A 19,141-nucleotide genomic window follows, 5' to 3' on the forward strand; every position below is an offset into this window, starting at 1 on the left:
TCATGTGTTTGTTAGCCATCTGCATGTCTTCTTTGGAGAAATGTCTATTTAGTTCTTTGGCCCATTTTTTGATTGGGTCGTTTATTTTTCTGGAATTGAGCTGCAGGAGTTGCTTGTATATTTTTGAGATTAGTTGTTTGTCAGTTGCTTCATTTGCTATTATTTTCTCCCATTCTGAAGGCTGTCTTTTCACCTTGCTTATAGTTTCCTTTGTTGTACAGAAGCTTTTAATTTTAATTAGGTCCTATTTGTTTATTTTTGCTTCTATTTCCAGTATTCTGGGAGGCGGGTCATAGAGGATCCTGCTGTGATTTATGTCAGAGAGTGTTTTGCCTATGTTCTCCTCTAGGAGTTTTATAGTTTCTGGTCTTTGGCTATTTTTGAAATTTCTTTATTCTCTCCTGTTGTGGTTGCTGTTTTTATTATTATTATTTCTATTTAGTTTTTTCAGATTCTTTTTTAACCATACTTTTAATTTTTTAAGTCTGTCTCTACTTTTACTTTGGTTTTCTGTTCTGTTTTTGTTGTGGGGGGGGGGGGTTGGTTCTTTTTGTTTTGTGGGGATTTCTTTTATTTAAAATATATATATATATCTTTTTATATACTTCAATGTTAACTTTGCTTTTCTGTTGTTTTTTATTTTATCATTTTTCTGTTTGTTTTGTTTTCTTTGCTTTATTCCTCAGTTGGCACTCTGCTTTGGTTTTATTTTCTGTTTTGTATTTTTGTTAGTTTTGTTTTTAATTGGTTAATTTCATTCTGGGTTTCCTTTGTTTGTCTGGTTGCTGTCTTTTACTCTGCTCTCTTGGTTTTGTTTTGGTTTCTTGTGTATGTGTGTGTGTGTATGCGTGCATGTACACACACACACATGCATACACATGCTTTTATTTGCTTTGCTCTTGTTTCTGTTTTTTAGTTGCTTTAACATTTGTCTGGGTTTCTTTTTCTTTTTTATCCATTTTATTACCATGATGAATGGCTTGTGGGGTATTGATTCCCTGACTGGAAGTCTGGCCTGAGCCTCTAGGGTGGAAGCACTGAGTCCAGGACACTGAACAAAAGATTCCTGGCCCCAGGGACTATTAATCAGTGAGAGCTCCCATAAAGGCCTCCATCCAAATCCAAGACCTAGTTCCATCCAAATCCAAGACCTGGTTCCACCCAACTGCCTGTAACACCTAGTGCTGCACGCCTCATGCCAAACAATAAGCAAGATAGGAACACAAACCAAATCATCAGCAGACAAGCTGCCTAAAGTCATACTAAGCTCACAGACACCCCAAAACACACCATTTTAAACAACCCTCCCATCAGAGGGAAAAGATTCAGCTCCACCCATCAGAATGCAGACACTTGTCCCTCTCTACACAAGCCACTAGACCAACCTCACCCTCTTGGGGGAAAGACCCAAAGCAAGAATTATAACCTTGCAGCCTGGGGAAAGAAAAACTTAAACACAGGAAGTTAGACAAGATTTAAAAAAAAAAAGAGAGAGAGAGAGAGAAATATTGTGCAGATTAAGGAGAAGGTAAAAACCCACAAGACCAAACAAACAAACAGGAAATAGAAAATCTACAAGAAAAATAATTCAGAGTAAGCCTAAGGATACTGGAGTGGGTAGCCTGTCCCTTCTCCAGGGGAACTTCCCAACCCAGGAATTGAACCAGTGTCTCCTGCATTGCAGGCAGATTCTTTGCCAGCTGAGCTACTAGGGAAGCCCAATGATAGTAAAGATGATACAAAATCTCAGAAATGGAATGGAGCAAATGCGAGAAACACTTAGTAAGGACATAGAAGAAATAAAGAATAAAAAAAAAAGCAGTGATGAACAACACAAAAACTGAACTAAAAATACTCTAGAAGGAATCAACAGCAGAATAACTGAATCAGAAGAATGAATAAGTGAGCTGGAAGGTAGATTGCTGGAAATAACTGAAGCTGACTAGAATAAAAAGGAGAGTTAAAATAATTGAGGACAGTCTCAGACACCTCTGAGACAATATTAAATGCACACATTCAAATTATAGGGATCCCAGGGAAAAAGAGAGAGAGAGAGAGAAAGGGGTAAGAAAATATTTGAAGAGATTATAGTTGAGAACTACCCTAACAGGAGAAAGGAAATAGCCAATCAAGTCCGAGAAGCACAGAGAGTTTGATACAGGATAAACTCAGTGGAGAAACATGACAGACACATATTAATCAAATTTTTTAAAAAATTAAACACAAAGAAAAATATTAAAGGCAGCAAGGGTAAAGCAACAAATACTATACAAAGGAATCCCCATAAGGTTAAATCTGATCTTTCTGCAGAAACCTTGCAGGCCAGAAGGTAGTGGCAGAATATAATTAAAGTAATGAAAGGAAGAAAACTACAACCAAAAATACTCTACCCAGCAAGGATCTCATTCAAATTCAATGGAGAAATAAAAAATTTTACAGAGAAGCAAAAGTTAAGAGAATTCAGCAACATCAAACCAGCTTAACAACATATGATAAAGGAAATCCTCTAGGCAGGAAATATAAGAGAAAGAAAAGACCTACAAAAACATACCCAAAACAATTAAGAAAATGGTAATAAGAACAGAAATATTAATAATTACCTTAAATGTGCATAGATTAAAAGCTCCAACCAAAAAATACAGATTGACTGAATGAATACAAAAATAAGACCCATATATAAGCTGTCTACAAGAGACCCACTTTAGACCTAGGAACACGTATAGACTGAAAGTGAGGGGATGGAAAAAGATACTGCAAACAAAAATCACAGGGAAGCTGGAGTAGCAATACTCCTATCAGACAAAATAGACTTTAGAATAAGGAGTGTTATAAGAGGCAAGGAAGGACAGTACATAATGACCAAGGGATCAATCCAAGAAGATATAAGAATTGTAAATATTTATGCACCCAACAAAGGAGCACCTCAATATATAAAGTAAATGCTAACAGCCTTAAAAGGGGAAATCAACAGTAACACAATAACAGTGGGGATTTTAACACCCTACTTACACCAATGAACAAATTATACAGAAAGAAAATTTATAAGGAAATGCAAGCCTTAGGTGACACATGAGAACAGATGGGCTTAATTGATATTTACATGGCATTCCATCCCAAATCAGCAGAATACACTGTCTTCTCAACTGCACATGACTCTCAAGGATAGATCAGATCTTGGGTCACAAAACAAACCTCCATAAATTTAAGAATATTGAAATCATATTGAGCATCTTTTCTGACCACAATGCTGAGATTAGATATCAATTACAGGGGAAAACTGTAAAAAACACAAACACGTGGAGACTAAGCAATACACTTCTAACCAATGAAAAGATTACTAAGGGAACCAAAAAGAAAATAACAAATACCCATAAACAGAGGACAACAAAAACACAGTGACCCAAAACCACGATTGGGTGGTTTTGTTCAGTTGCTCAGTCATGTCTGACTCTCTGTGACCCCAAGGGACTTTAGCTTGCCAGGCTTCCCTGTCCTTCACTGTCTCCTGGAGCTTGCTCAGACTCATGTCCATTGAGTCAGTGATGCCATCCAACCATCTCATCCTCTGTCCTCTGCTTTCAGCATCAGGGCCTTTTCTAATGAGTCAGCTCTTTGCATCAGGTTGCCAAAGTATTAGAGCTTCAGCTTCAGCATCAGTCCTTCCAATGAATATTCAGGACTGATTTCCTTTAGGATTGACTGATTTGATCTCCTTGCAGTCCAAGTGACTCTCAAGAGTCTTCTCCAACACCATAATTTAAAGGCATCAATTCTTTGGTGCTCAGCTTTTTATGGTCCAGCACTCACACCCATATGTGACTGCTGGAAAAACCATAGCTTTGACTAGATGGACCTTTGTTGCCAAAGTGCTGTCTATGGTTTTTAATACACTGTCTAGGTTTGTCATAGCTTTTCTTCCAAGGAGCAAGCCTCTTTTAATTTCATGGCTGCAGTCACCATCCACAGTGATTTTGGAGCCCAAGAAAATAAAATCGGTCACTGTTTCCATTTTTCCTCCATCTATTTGCCATGAAGTGATGGGATCAGATGCCATGATCTTAGTTTCTGTATGTTGAGGTTTTATGTTTCTTTGGGAGTGGGCGGTGGTGGCAGGGGAGTGTTTAATACTGTTGAGAATTTTGACGGAGGGTTTCAGATGGAAAAACAAGCACCAGTTCAGAAATGTCAAATTAAGGGCCAAGTCTAGTAATTCTCAAATTATAGTGAGCAGACATTTCATAAGGCAAGCTTGTTAAAAATGCAGATTTCTAGGCTCATCACTCTTAATCTAACTTGTCAGCTATAGTGTAGGCCCTAAGAATGTTGAGTTTTAAACCAGCTTTTAACTCTCCTCTTTCAAGAGGTTTAGTTCCTCTTCACTTTCTGCCATTAAAGTGGTGTCTTCTGAATAGCTAAGGTACTTGATATTTCTCCTGGCAATCTTGATTCTAGCTTGAGCTTCATCCAACCCAGCATTTTGGATGATGTCATCTGCATATAAGTAAAATAAGCAGGGTGACAATATATAGTTTTGGTATACTCCTCTCACAATTTGGAACCAGTCTGGTCTGGTTCAAACTGTTGCTTCTTGACCTGCAAATAGGTTTCTCAGGAGGTAGGTAAGGTGGTCTGTTATTCCCATTTCTTTAAGAATTTTCCACAGTATGTTGTGATCCACACAGTCAAAGGGTTTAGCCTTTGAAGTCAATGAAGCGGAAGTAGATGCTTTTCTGGAATTCCATTTCTTTTTCTAAGATCCAATGGATGTTGTCAATTTGATCTCTGGTTCCTCTGCCTTTTCTAAATCCAACTTGAACATCTGGAATTTCTTGGTTCACATACTGCTGCAGCCTAACTTGGAGAATTTTGAGCGTTACTTTGCTACCATGTGAGATGAGTGCAATTGTGCAGTAGTTTGAACATTCTTTGGCATTGCCTTTCTTTGGGATTGGAATGAAAACTGACCTTTTCCAGTCCTATAGCCACTGTAGAGTTTTCCAAATCTGCTGGCATATTGAGTGCAACATTTTCACAGCATCATTTTTAGGATTTGAAACAGCTCAACTGGAATTCCATCCCCCCCAACTAACTTTGTTCATAGTCATGCTTTGTAAGGCCTGCTTGACTATGGACTCCAGGATGTCTGGCTGGACAGGCACTCATTCCAGGATGTGAGCAATCACCTCATGGTTATCTGGATCAAGAAGATCTTTTTTGTACAGTTCTTCTATGTATTCTTATCATCTCTTTTTAATATCTTCTGATTCTTTTAGGTCCATACTCTTTCTGTCCTTTTTTGTGCTCATCTTTGCATGCAATGTTCCCCTGGCGTCTCTAATTTTCTTGAAGTGTCTCTAGTTTTTCCCATTCTCTTGTTTTCCTCTATTTATTTGCACTGATCACTTAGAAAGGCTTTCTTACCTCTCCTTGCTATTCTTTGGAACTCTGCATTCAGATGGATATATATTTACTTTTCTCCTTTGCTTTTGCTTATCTTCTTTTCTCAGCTATTTGTAAGGCCTCCTCAGATAACCATTTTGCATTATTGCATTTCTTTTTCTTGGGGATGGTTTTGATCAGTGCCTCCCTACAATGTTATGAACCTCCATCCATAGATCTTCTGAAACTCTGTCTACCAGATCTAATCCCTGTAATCTATTTGTCACTTCCACTGTATAATTGTAAAGGATTTGATTTAGGTCATACCTAAATGGCCTAGGGGTTTTCCCTACTTTCTTCTATTTAAATCTGAATTTTGCAATAAGGAGTTCATGATCTGAGCCACAGTCAGGTCCCAGTCTTGTTTTCGCTGACTGTATAGAGCTTCTCCATCTTTGCCTGCAAAGAATATAATCAATCTGATTTTGGTATTAACCATTGTGATGTCCATGTGTAGAGTCATCTCTTGTGTTGTTGGAAGAGGGTGTTCGCTATGACCAGTTCATTCTCTTGGTCAAACTCTGTTAGCCTTTGCCTGCTTCATTTTGTACTCCAAAGCCAATCTTGCATGTTATTCCAGGTATTTCTTGACTTCCTATTTTTGCGTTCTAGTCCCATATGATGAAAAGGACATCTTTTTTGGTATTAGTTCTAGAAGGTCTTGTAGATCTTCATAGAATTGTTCAACCTCAGCTTCTTCAGCATTAGTAGTTGAGACATAGACTTGGATTACTGTGATATTAAATGGTTTGCCTTGGAAAAGAACAGAGATCATTCTGTAATTTTTTAGATCGCACCCAAGTACTGCATTTTGGACTCTTTTGTTGACTATGAGGGTTACTCCATTTTTTTCTAAGGGATTCTTGCCCACAGTAGTAGATATAATGGTCATCTGAGTTAAATTCACCCATTCTGGTCCATTTGGGTTCACTGATTCCTATAATTTTGATTTTCACTCTAGCCATCTCCTGTTTGCCCACTTCCAATTTACCTTGATTCATGGACCTAACATTCCAGGTTCCTATGCAATATTGTACTTTATAGCATTGGACTTTACTTTCACCACCAGACACATCCACAACTAGGCGTTGTTTCCACTTTGGCTCAACCCCTTCATTCCTTCTGGGGCTATTTCTCCACTCATCTCTAGCAGCATATTGTTCATCTACTGAGTTGGGGAGCTCAACTTTAAATGTCATGTCTTTCACAGATGTGTATAACGGACTTTTGGACTCAGAGGGAGAGGGAGAGGGTGGGATGATTTGGGAGAATGCCATTCTAACATGTATACTATCATGTAAGAATTGAATTGCCAGTCTATGTCTGACGCAGGATACAGTGTGCTTGGGGCTGGTGCATGGGGATGACCCACAGAGATGTTATGGGGAGGGAGGTGGGAAGGGGGTTCATGTTTGGGAACGCATGTAATAATTAAAGATTTTAAAAGTAAAAAAAAAAGAACATTAAAATAAATAAATAAATAAATGTCTTTTTGCCTTTTCATACTGTTCATGGGATTCTCAAGGCAAGAATGCTGAAATACTTTGCCATTCCCTTCTCAGTGGACCACATTTTGTCAGAACTCTCCACCATGACTTTCCCATCTTAGGTGACTCTACATGGCATGACTCATAGTTTCATTGAGTTAGACAAGACTGTGATCCATGTGATCAGTTTTGGTTAGTTTCCTGACACTGTGGTTTTCATTCTGTCTGCACTCTGATGGATGAGGATAAGAGGCTTGTGGAAGCTTCCTGATGGGAGGGACTGGCTGTGGGGACATCTGGATCTTGCATTCAAAACCGATAGAATGCAGCAAAAGCAGTTCTGAGAGTAAAGCTTATAGCAGTACAATTCTACCTCAAGAAACAAGAAAAATCTCAAATAAAGAACCTAATCTTACACCTAAAGCAATTGGAAAGAGAAGAATAAAAAGGGGCCAAAGTTAGTAGAAGGAAAGAAATCATAAAAATCAGAGCATAAATAAATGAAGAAAATAATAGTGATGATCAATAAAATTAAAAGCTGCTTTTTGAGAAAATAAACAAAATGGATAAATCATTATCCAGACTCATCAAGAAAACAGGAAGAAGACTCAAATCAATAAAATTAGAAATGAAAAAGGAGAAGTTACAAGAGATACCACAAATATACAAAGGATCAAAAGAGACTACTATGAGCAACTATATGCCAATAAAATGGACAACCTGGAAGATACGGAAAACTCTTAGAAAAGTACAACTTTCCAAGACTGAACCAGGAAGAAATAGAAAATATGAACAGACCAGTCATAAGCACTGAAATTGAAACTGCGATCAAAAATCTTACAACAAACCAAAGTCCAGAGCCAAATGGTTTCACTGGTGATTTCTATTATATCATATGTCTAGAGAAGAGCTAACATCTATCCTTCTCAAACACTTTCAAAAAAATTGCAGAGAGAGGAACACTCCCAAACTCATTCTAAAAGGCCATCATCACCCAGATACCAAAACCAGAAAAAGACATCACACAAAAAAAGAAAATTACAGGGCAATATCACTGGGGAACATAGATGTAATAATCCTCAACAGAATACTAGCAAAATGAATCTAACAGCACATTAAAAGGATCATATGATATGATCAAGTGGGGTTTATCCCAGGGATACAAGAATGCTTACATGGAAATCAATCAATGTGATACATCATAGTCACAAATTAAAGGATAAAAGCCATAAGACAATTTCCATAGAAGCAAAAAAGTTTTTGACAAATATCAACACCCGTTTATGATTAACTCCCCAGAAAGTGAGCATAGAAGGAACCTACCTCAACATAAAAAGGGCATATAGGAGAAATACACAGCACACATTATTTTCAATGGTGAAAAATTGAAAGCCTTTCCTCTAAGACCAGGAACAAAATAAGGACGTTCACTCTAGACACTACTGTTCAACATAGTTTTGAAAGTCCTAGCCACAGCAAAGACATCATGTGAAAAGCCTGGCTAGATGAATCATAAGCTGGAATCAAGATTGCCAGGAGAAATATCAATAACCTCAGATATGCAGATGACACCACCCTAACGGCAGAAAGTGAAGAGGAACTAAAGAGCCTTTTGATGAAGGTGAAAGAGGAGAATGAAAAAGCTGGCTTAAAGCTCAATATTTAAAAAACATGAATCCCCAGTCTAGGTTCAATGCAGGATAAAGGATACTTGGGGCTGGTGCACTGGGATGACCCAGAGAGATGGTATGGGGAGGGAGGTGGGAGGGGGGTTCAAGATTGGGAACACGTGTATACCTGTGGCAGATTCATGTTGATGTATGGGAAAACCAATACAGTATTGTAAAGTAAAATAAAGTAAAAAAATAAATAAATAATTTATTCCCATAAAAAAATAAAAAATGAAGATCATAGCATTTGGTCCTATCACCAGGCCCATTCTAAGAGAATAGAAAAAAAATATTGTAAATACGTCAGAGAGTTAATTAAATTAAAAAAATGTTTTGTTCATTAAAAAAATGTTTGTTAAAATTACTTAAGGAAAGAGAGACTGCTCAACATATAATGTAAAGCACCAAATATACATGCCATTTTCACACTGGAGAAATCACGCTACTATTTCGGCAAACTTCTCTCTGAATATATTTGCTGTCTCTTTATTCAATTTTATCTGCAACATGGAAAATCAGTGAAAATCTACTGTAACCATATTAATTTCAAAGCCAAAAAACTGATGGTATATCTTTTTAAAATATTTGAGACAATATTTGATATTAAGGAAAATAATTTTCAAATAACTCTATTACCTCTAAACTAATAACATGTACGAAGAAGGATGGCAAGAAAATACCTAAAACCCCTAGCCAAAAGTTCACTGTTATTCCCTATTCTTTCCTCCAGTCAGTTTTCATTCCAATCCTGAAGAAGGGCAATGTCAAAGAATGTTCAAACTACCATACAATTGCACTCACTTCACATGCTAGCAAGGTAATGCTCAAAGTCCTTCAACTTAGGCTTCAGCAGTATGTGAACTGAGAACTTCGAAATGTATTTACAAGTTGGGTTTAGAAAAGGCAGAGGAAGCAGAGATCAAATTGCCAACATCCACTGGATCATAGAGAAAGCAAGGGAGTTCCAGAAAAACATCTATTTCTGCCTCATTTATGCTAAAGTCTTTGACTGTGTGGATCACAGCGAACTATGGAAATTTTTTTAAGAGATGGGAGTACCAGACTACCTTACCTGTCCCTGAACCTGTATGCAGATCAAGAAGCAACAATTAGAATTGGACATGGAACAATGGACTGATTTGAAATTGGGAAAGGAGTATGTCAAGGCTATATATTGTCACTCTGCTTATTTAATTATATGCTGAGTAGATCATGCAAAATGCCAGGCTGCGTGAAGCACAAGTTGAAATCAAGATTGCCAGGAGAGATATCAAAACCTCATATATGCAGATGATACCACACTAAGGGCAGAAAGTGAAGAGGAACTAAAGAGCCTCTTGTTGAGGGTAAAAGAGGAGAGTTAAAAACCTGGCTTGAAACTCAACTTTCAAAAAACTCTTGGTATAGGATTTGTTTAGGCCTCACATGATGCCTGCCTTACTTTAAAGCTATTTACCACAGTTCGGTTAAATAGCGTGGAAGTCCGTTTGCAGTCTGATGTGCATGTCTTATGATCAGGATAGTTTTTCCACCTTACCTAGTTACTTACAAGCTGGTAGGAAATACAGTGAATTTACCCTAAAATGTCCAATCTGTATTGATGTATCTTGTCAGTTTTTTGATGTTGGTTCTCTAAAACAATCTGATCAATAAATCTTATCTAGATCTTTAAAAAATACTAAAATCATGGCATCTTGTCCCGTCACTTCATGACAAATAGAAGGAGAAAAAGTGGAAGCAGTGACAGATTTTATTTTCTTGGGTTCCAAAATCACTGTGGACCTTTGACTGCAACCATGAAATTAAAAGATACTAGCTACTTGAAAGGAAAGCTATGACAAACCTAGACAGCATATTAAAAATCAGAAATGTCACTTTGCTGATAGAGGTCCATATAGTCAAAGTTATAGGTTTTCCAGTAATCACATGCGCGTGTGAGAGTTGGACCATGAAGAAGGCTGAGCACCAAAGGAATTGATGCTTTTGAACTGTGGTGCTGGCGAAGACTCTTGACAGTCCCTTGGACAGCAAGATCAAACCAGTCAATCCTAAAGGAAATCAACCCAAAATATTCATTGAAAGGACTGATGCTGAAGCTGAAGCTCCAATACTTTGGCCACCTGATGTGGAGAAATGATTCATTGGAAAAGACTTGGTACTCGGAAAGACTGAAGGCAAAGGAGAAGGAGGAGGCAGAGGATAAGATGGTTAGATAGCATCACTGACTCAATAGACATGAATTGGAGGAAACCCTGGAAGACAGTGGAAGGCAAAGGAGCCTAGCATGCTACAGTCTTTGAGGTTGCAAACAGTCAGACATGGCTTAGCAAATGAATGACAACAACAAATCTGCTCCTGGAATCTCAAATTGTATAGAATGAACAGATGAGAAATATGGGTTTTATATCCAAACAATAAGAAAGGGCCCAGGGAATAAGGAAGTCAATATATTACAATTCAATATGCATTTTCACCCCCGTTCCCTTAAGTCAGAGTGAGAGAGAAGACTTTTACCTTGAGGAGAGAAAGAAGCCAAAGAAAGGTACAGACACCACCAGCTGTAGGGTGCGCCACTCTCGAAAGACAAAAGCCAGTCCTCCCAGCATCATCTGTCCAATACTAAGGGCACAGGATACCAGTGTTATTACCATGGCTTTTGACTGGGATCTGGTCCACTCTGTAACTGAAAGAAACACAATTGAGGTAGTAATGTTAGAAGAAGAAATTTCAAGATCAAATTCAAGGTTTGGAAAATGGAGGAGATCAAAATTGTCAACTTACTGAGCATACTATTATTTGATATAACGACCACAGCAGAACAACCTGACCAGAAGCGTAGGGAGCAGTAAATGAGGAAGGTGGGAGCAAAGGCTGTGCAGGTCCCAGAGATGGCGAGCTGGAGCAAACAGCACCTGAGAATCAACTTCCGCCCAAACCTAAGAAACAGAAGGCAGTTAGAATAGGAAAGCAATGATAATTTGGGACAAAACATTAAGAAAGCAAAAGCATACACTGAAATATAAAGAATGTTTTAACAAATGATTCTTTGTACCTGAACGCTTGAAAAATCAAGAGCTAAATCAGCAATGGAAATCTCCTCAAATAACATTCCTTGTCTACAATGTACACTAGCAATACCAAAACTTCATCCTCCAGTCACCAATGGACTCTGTCACCTAGCGTATAAAGAGAACTACAATGCTGGAAATTGTACCATACTATAAGCACATACTGTACTAACTTATGTATTTAACAAACTAGATAGTCTATCCAGTGTGTAGACCACAAAAGAGCTAAAAGTGTACTTGGGTCTCTAGGATCAAACAGATTAAGGCTAACTTATACAAAAGATTGGTGGGAAATGCAACAAAGTTGTAGGCGGTTTATGTAAGGACCACTCTTTGTTGAATCTGGATTTGTTAGTCTCAAGCAATATGCTTTTCTAGAACAGAATGTAAAGGCACTATAACACAGATAGAGGATATTATATAAATCTCTCAGAGAAAAGAACTATGTAAGATGGAGAATGAACAGGAAAAGATGAAGGACAAAGAAGAAAAAATAAATGTTCTGTTTCATTGAGAGTCATGAAAACAGAGTCTTAGTGGAGACATCTAGGACTAAATAGGATATGCAAATCTATATATCTAGTAAGAAAAACAGATAAACACATTTGGGATCAGGAATTCCTCTGCAATATTTAAATTATTCAAACAGTTCCTCTAAAAACAGAAAATGTGCAACATAGGAACAAACACATCAAATAATCATATATGTAATCATTATCATAATGAAAATAATTTAGAAAACACAAAATGACTTGATAGACAAAAATTGTAGCAATCATATCAAACTAATTTCAACTGATAGAAATTACCAGAATGGATTTCTTTGAAAACTTAATTTTTTGCTTTTCCTACATCGCAGGCATATTCTTTACCATCTGAGCCACCAGGGAAGCCCATCCTTCCCAAATAGTACTTAAATTATGAGAACCAATACAACATTGTACAGTAATTAGCCTCCAATTAAAATACATAAATTTAAATTTTAAAAAACTAAATTGACAAAAAAGATATACAACACAAATAGCAATAATAATAAGCTGGAATATTTATACTAACATCAAATAAATTTCAAAGCAAAATACATTTCCAGAAATAATAATGCTAAAGATGTCAAATGTATCTCTTTAAAAAAAAAAAAGGTTTTCTTTGATATGGACCATCTTTTAAAGTCTTTTATTGAATTTGTTAAAATATTGCTTCTGTTTTATGTTTTGGTTTTTAGGCTTCAAAGCATATGGGATCTTAATTTCCTGACCAGGGATCAAACTGACAACCCCTGCACTGGAAGGTAAAGCCTTAACCACTGGGCTGCCAGGGAAGTCCTTACGCTATTTTCCCAATAGCACTTGCTGAGGATCGATCCATATATGGATGTAGTATTTTATGTGTTCAGGTAGGAGGGTGAATTACATATCCTCTTGAACTACCATCTCACTCTTATTTCTGATTTTTACTTTTTGTTATTCTAGTCACCCTAGTATGTTTGAACTGGTTTCAATTTAGATTTTTTAAATATAAATTTATTTCTTTTAATTGGAGGCTAATTACTTTACAATATTGCATTGGTTTTGCCATACAATTTAGATTTTTAAGTTGGAGTATAGTTGATTTACAATGTTGTGCTAGTTTCTGCTGTACAGCAATGTGAGTCAGTTATACATAAACATGTTGTTGTTCAGTTACTAAGTCGAATTCAACTCTTTGTGACCCCATGGACTGCAGCACAACAGGCTTTCCTATTCTTCATTATCTCCCAGAATTTTCTCAAACTCATGTCCATTGAGTCACTGATGCCATCCAACCATCTCGTCCTCGGTTACTCCCTTCTCTTCCTGCCCTCAATCTTTTCCAGTATGAAGGTCTTTTCCAAAGAGTCAGCTCTTCACATCAGGTGGCCAGTGTTGGAGCTTCAGTTTCAGCATTAGTCCTTCCAATAAATACTCAGGGTTGATTTCCTTTAAGATTGAGTGGTTTGATCTTGCTGTCCAAGGGACTCTACTCTTTTCTAGGTTCTTTTCCCATGTAGGTCATTACAGAGTACGGAGTAGATTTCCCTCTCCTATGTGTGTACATGTGTGTTAGTCACTCAGTTGTGTCCAACTCTTTGCGATCCAATGGATTGTAGCCCACCAAGCTCCTCTGTCCATGGGAATCTCCAGGCAAAAATCCTGGAGTGGGTTGCTATTCTCTTCTCCAACTCCCTCTGCTATACAGTATGTCTTTCAGCTCAATTCAGTTCAGTCACTCAGCCATGTCCAACTCCTTGTGACCGCATGGACCAGAGCACGCCAGGCTTCCCTCTCCATCACCAACTCCCAGAGTTTACTCAAACTCATGTCCATTGAGTTGATGATGCCATCCGACCATCTCACCCTCTGTCATCCCCTTCTCCTCCCACCTTCAATCTTTTCCAGCATCAGAGTCTTTTCAAATGAATCAACTCTTCGCATCAGGTGGCCAAAGTATTGGAGTTTCAGCTTCAACATCAGTCCTTCCAATGAAAACTCAGGACTGATCTCCTTTAGAATGGACTGGTTGGATCTCCCTCCAGTCCAAGGGACTCGCAAGAGTCTTCTCCAACACCACAGTTCAAAAGCATCAATTCTTCGGTGCTCAGCTTTCTTCACAGTCCAACTCTCACATCCATACATGACCACTGGAAAAACCATAGCCTTGACGAGACAGACCTTTGTTGACAAAATAATGTCTCTGCTTTTTAATATGCTTTCTAGGCTGGTCACAGCTTACCTTCCAAGGAGTGTCTTTTAATTTCATGGCTGCAGTCACCATCTGCAGTGATTTTGGAGCCCAAGAAAAGATAAAGTCTGACACTGTTTCCACCGTTTCCCCATCTATTTCCCATGAAGTGATGGGACCGAATGCCATGATCTCAGTTTTCTGAATGTTGAGCTTTAAGCAAGCTTTTTAACTCTCCTCTTTCACTTTCATCAAGAGGCTCTTTAGTTCTTCTTCACTTCCTGCCATAACGGTGGTGTCACCTGCATATCTGAGGTTACTGATATTTCTCTGGGCAATCTTGATTCCATCTTATGCTTCACCCAGCCCAGCGTTTCTCACAATGTACTCTGCATATATGTTAAATAAGCAGGCTGACAATATACAACCTTGACGTACTCCTTTTCCTATTTGGAACCAGTCTGTTGTTCCATGTCCAGTTCTAACTGTTGCTTCCTGACCTGCATACAGGTTTCTCAAGAGGCAGGTCTGGTGGTCTGGTATTCCCATCTCTTTCAGAACTTTCCACAGTTTATTGTGATCCACACAGTCAAAGGCTTTGGCATAGTCAATAAAGCAGAAATAGATGTTTTTCTGGAACTCTCTTGCTTCTTTGGTGAGTAGGTCTTTATTAGTTATCTATATTATATATTGGGGTTTCAATATAGTTTTGATTGGCATGGCTTAATAAGTGATGCTGTTTTGCTTCTTTTCATGTGCTTCTTACAAATTGTATATCTTCTTTGTAAACAAATGTATCTATTCAAATCCATTGGTAATTTGTCCACTTTATTGAGGTATAATTGGCAAAAGCAAATAAAATTGCATATATGTACCTCATGCAAAGAGTTGACTCCTTGGAAAAGACTCTGATGCTGGGAGGGATTGGAGGCAGGAGGAGAAGGGTTCAACAGAGGATGAGATGGCTGGATGGCATCATCAACTCGATGGACATGAGTTTGGGTGAACTCCAGGAGTTGGTGATGGACAGGGAGGCCTGGCGTGCTGCAATTCATGGGGTTGCAGAGTCAGACACAACTGAACTGAACTGAAGATGTTCAGTGTGATGATTTGATATATGTATATTGTGAAACAATCACTTCAACCAAGCTTATTAACATACCCATCATGTAACAGATACAATTTTTGTATGTGAGAGAGCATTTATCTAGTCTCTTGCAAGTTCTGAGTATACAGTAAATTATTAACTATACCTACTCATTGAAAAAGACCCTGATGCTGAGAAAGATTGAAGGCAAAAGGAAAGGGATAGGCAAAGGATGAGATGGTTAGATAGCATCATCTACTCAGTGGACATGAATTTGAGCAAACTCCAGAAGACAGGGAAGGACATGGGAGCCAAGCATGGTGCAGTCCGTGGGGTCACAAAGAGTTAGACACAACTTAGTGACTGAAAAACAACTGTGCCATACATGACCAGGATATATTCATCTTGCGACACTGAAACTTTATACCCTTTGACCAACATCTCCCCATTTCTCTCACCTCCAAAATCTTGACAATCACTTCTCTGCATTAACTTCCTCTGATTCAAGTATTTCATAATCTACATATAAGCTAGTCATGCAGATTGTGCTGTGTGTCATGTTTATTCATGTAGTATAATAATTTATTTATTCATGTTACTACAGTTGATAAGATTTCCAATGAATCACAGCCTTGTTATGGTGAAGGTGCTTGTGTGACTCAATGAAACTAGGAGCCATGTCATGCAGGGCCACCAAAGACTGATGAGTCATAGTAAAGAGTTCTGGCAAAACATGGTCCACTGGAGGAGGTAATGGCAAACCACTCCAGCATTCTTGCCGCAAGAACCCCATGAGCATTATGAAAACATAAAAATATATGACTCCAGAAGATGAGCCCCCACGTCAGAAGATGTCCAATATGATACTAGGAAAGAATGAAGGGCAGTAACAAAGAGCTCCAGAAAGAATTAAACAACTGGGCCAAAGCTCAAACGAAACTCAGCTGTAGATGTGTCTGGTGGTAAAAACAAAGTCTGATGCTCTAAAGAACAACATAATATAGGAACCTGGAATGTTAGGCCCATGAATCAAAGCAAATTGGACACGGTCAAACAGAAGATGGCATCAGTGAACTAAAATGGATGGAAATGGGAGAATTTAATTCAGATAGCAATTTTATCTACTACTGTGGACAAGAATCCCTTAGAAGGTATGGAGGAGCCCTCATAGTTAAATAGTCCAAAATGCAGTACGTGTGTGCAATTTCAAAAGCGATGAAATGACCTCCGTTGTTGCCAAGGCAAACCATTCAACATCACAGTAATCCAAGTCTATGCCCCAACTACTGATGCTGAAGAAACTGAAGTTGACTGGTTCTATGAAAACTTACAGCATCTTCTAGAACAAACACAGAAAAGGATGTCCTTTCCATCATAGGGGATTGGAATGCAAGGAAGTCAAGAGATACTTGGAGTAACAGGCAAGTTTGGCCGTGGAGTACAAAATGAGGCAGATAAAAGGCTAACAAAGTTTTGTCAAGAGAATACACTGGTCATAGCAAATATCTCATCATGCATGATGCTGAATATTTTCAATTTTTTAACCATCTATTGATATGATCCTGTATTCTGTTAATATGCTATATCATGTTGAATGGTTTGCATGTTTTGAACCATTCTTGCATCCTTGGGGTAAAAACCACTTGTTCATGATATAAAATGCTTTTACTGTGTCACTGAATTTGGTTTATTAGCATTTTAATGAGGATTTTTGCATCTATGTTTACCATTGATATTTCCCTATAGCTTTACTTCCCTGTCTTTTCATTATAGTATCAGTAGGATGCTGGCCTAGTAAATGAATTTTAAAATATTATCCTATCTTCTATTTGTATGGATAAATTTAAGATGGGTTGGTATTGATTCTACTCTAAATGTTTGGTAGGACCACAGGACAGGAAAAGGTCAGTTTTCATTTCAATCCCAAAGAGGAGTGCCAAAGAATGTTCAATGTGCATGCTAAATCACTTCAGTCATGTCCAACTCTTTGCAACCCTGTGGACTGTAGCCCACCATGATCATCTATCCAGGCCTGTGATTCTCCAGGCAAGAATACTAGAGTGAGTTGCCATGACCTCAATCTTTCCAACACAGAAGTCAAACCAGCATATCCTGTGGCTCCTGATTTGTAGGCGAATTCTTTATCACTGAGTTACCAGGGAAGCCCAAGAATGTTCAGACTACTGGACAATTGTGTACTTTTCTCTTGCTAGTAAGACTATGCTCAAAATCCTTCAAGTTAGGCTTCAGCAATATGTGAACCGAGAACTTCCAGATGGACAAGCTGAGTTTAGAAAAGGCAGAAGAATCAGAAATCAAATTGCCAACATCCATTGGATCATAGAGAAAGCAAGGGAGTTCCAGAAAAACATCTACTTCTGCTCCACTGACTATTCTAAAGCCTCTGACTGTATGGGTCACAACAAACTGTGGGAAAATGTTAAAAAGATGGGAACACCAGACCACTCTACCTGTCTCCTGAGAAACCTATGCGCAAGTTAAGAAGCAACAATTAGAACAAGACATGGAACAACGAACTGGTTCAAAATTGAGAAAGGAGTCCATCAAGGCTGTATATTGTCACCCTGTCTATTTAAGTTTATGCAGAGTATATCATTGAAAAGCCAGGCTTGATGAATCACAACCTGAAATCAAGACTGCCAGGAGAAATATCAACAACCTCAGATATGCAGATGATAGCACTCTAATGGCAGAAAGTGAAGAGGAACTAAGGAGCTTCTTGATGAGGGTGAAAGAGGAGAGTGAAAAAGGTGGCTTAAAACTCAACATTCACAAAACCAAGATCATGGCATATGGTCCTATCACTTCATAGCAAATAGATGGGTAAGAAGTAGAAACAGTGACAGATTTTATCATCTTGGGCTCCAAAATCACAGCAGATGGTCCCTGAGGCCATGAAATTAAAAGAAGGTTGCACCTTTTAAAGACAGTTATGACAAACCTAGAGAGCATATTAAAAGGCAGCAACTTCACTTTGCCGACAAGGGTCCATATAGTCAAAGCTATGGTTTTTGCAGTAGTCAGGTATGAATGTGACAGTTGGGCCATTAAGAAGACTGAGAGCCAAAGAATGGGTGCTGGAGAAGACTGAGAGTCCAAGATCTTGCTATCTTGGATAGCAAGATCGAACCAGTCAATCCTAAAGGAAATCAGTCCTGAATATTCATTGGAAGGACTGATGCTAAAACTGAAGATCTAGTACTTTGGTCACCTGACACGAAGAGCCAACTTATTGGGAAAGACCCCAGTGCTGGGAAAGATTGAGGACAGGAGAAGAGGGCGACAGAAGATGAGATTGTTGGATGGCATCATTGACATAATGGACACAAGTCTGTGCAACCCCAGAAAATAGTGAAGGACATGGAAGCCTGGCATGCTGAAATCCATGGGGTCACAGTCAGATATGACTTAGTGACTGGACAACGAACAACAACATACATGAAGGGAGAAGTAGACAATACAATGATAGGAGGGAAATTCTATACCACATTTTTGAAAATGGAAAGAGATCATCCAGACTGCAAGTCAATAAAAACACAACAAACTTGTATTATACTTTAGAGCAAACAGTCCTAACAGATACAAAGCACATTTCATCCAACAGCAGCGGAATACACATGCTTAAGTGCACAGCAAACATTTTCTGAAATAGATTATATACTATGTTACAAA

The 19,141-nt window shown here is 38.3% G+C and overlaps 1 protein-coding gene across 1 annotated transcript in view; it reads right to left on the reverse strand.

Annotated features, from left to right (window-relative positions):
- LOC138083737 (solute carrier family 22 member 10-like) overlaps positions 1 to 19,141 on the reverse strand; it is a 37,626-nt gene that overhangs the window by 12,984 nt on the left and 5,501 nt on the right. The window contains exons 3-4 of the mRNA XM_068977572.1: positions 11,378 to 11,532; positions 11,111 to 11,279 (exon numbers count right to left, since the gene is read on the reverse strand). Of these exons, the coding sequence (XP_068833673.1) occupies positions 11,111 to 11,279; positions 11,378 to 11,532 (324 nt within the window). The remainder of the gene's footprint in view (positions 1 to 11,110; positions 11,280 to 11,377; positions 11,533 to 19,141) is intronic.

Source organism: Capricornis sumatraensis, chromosome 8, assembly GCF_032405125.1.
Source record: "Capricornis sumatraensis isolate serow.1 chromosome 8, serow.2, whole genome shotgun sequence".
Lineage (NCBI taxonomy): Eukaryota > Metazoa > Chordata > Mammalia > Artiodactyla > Bovidae > Capricornis > Capricornis sumatraensis.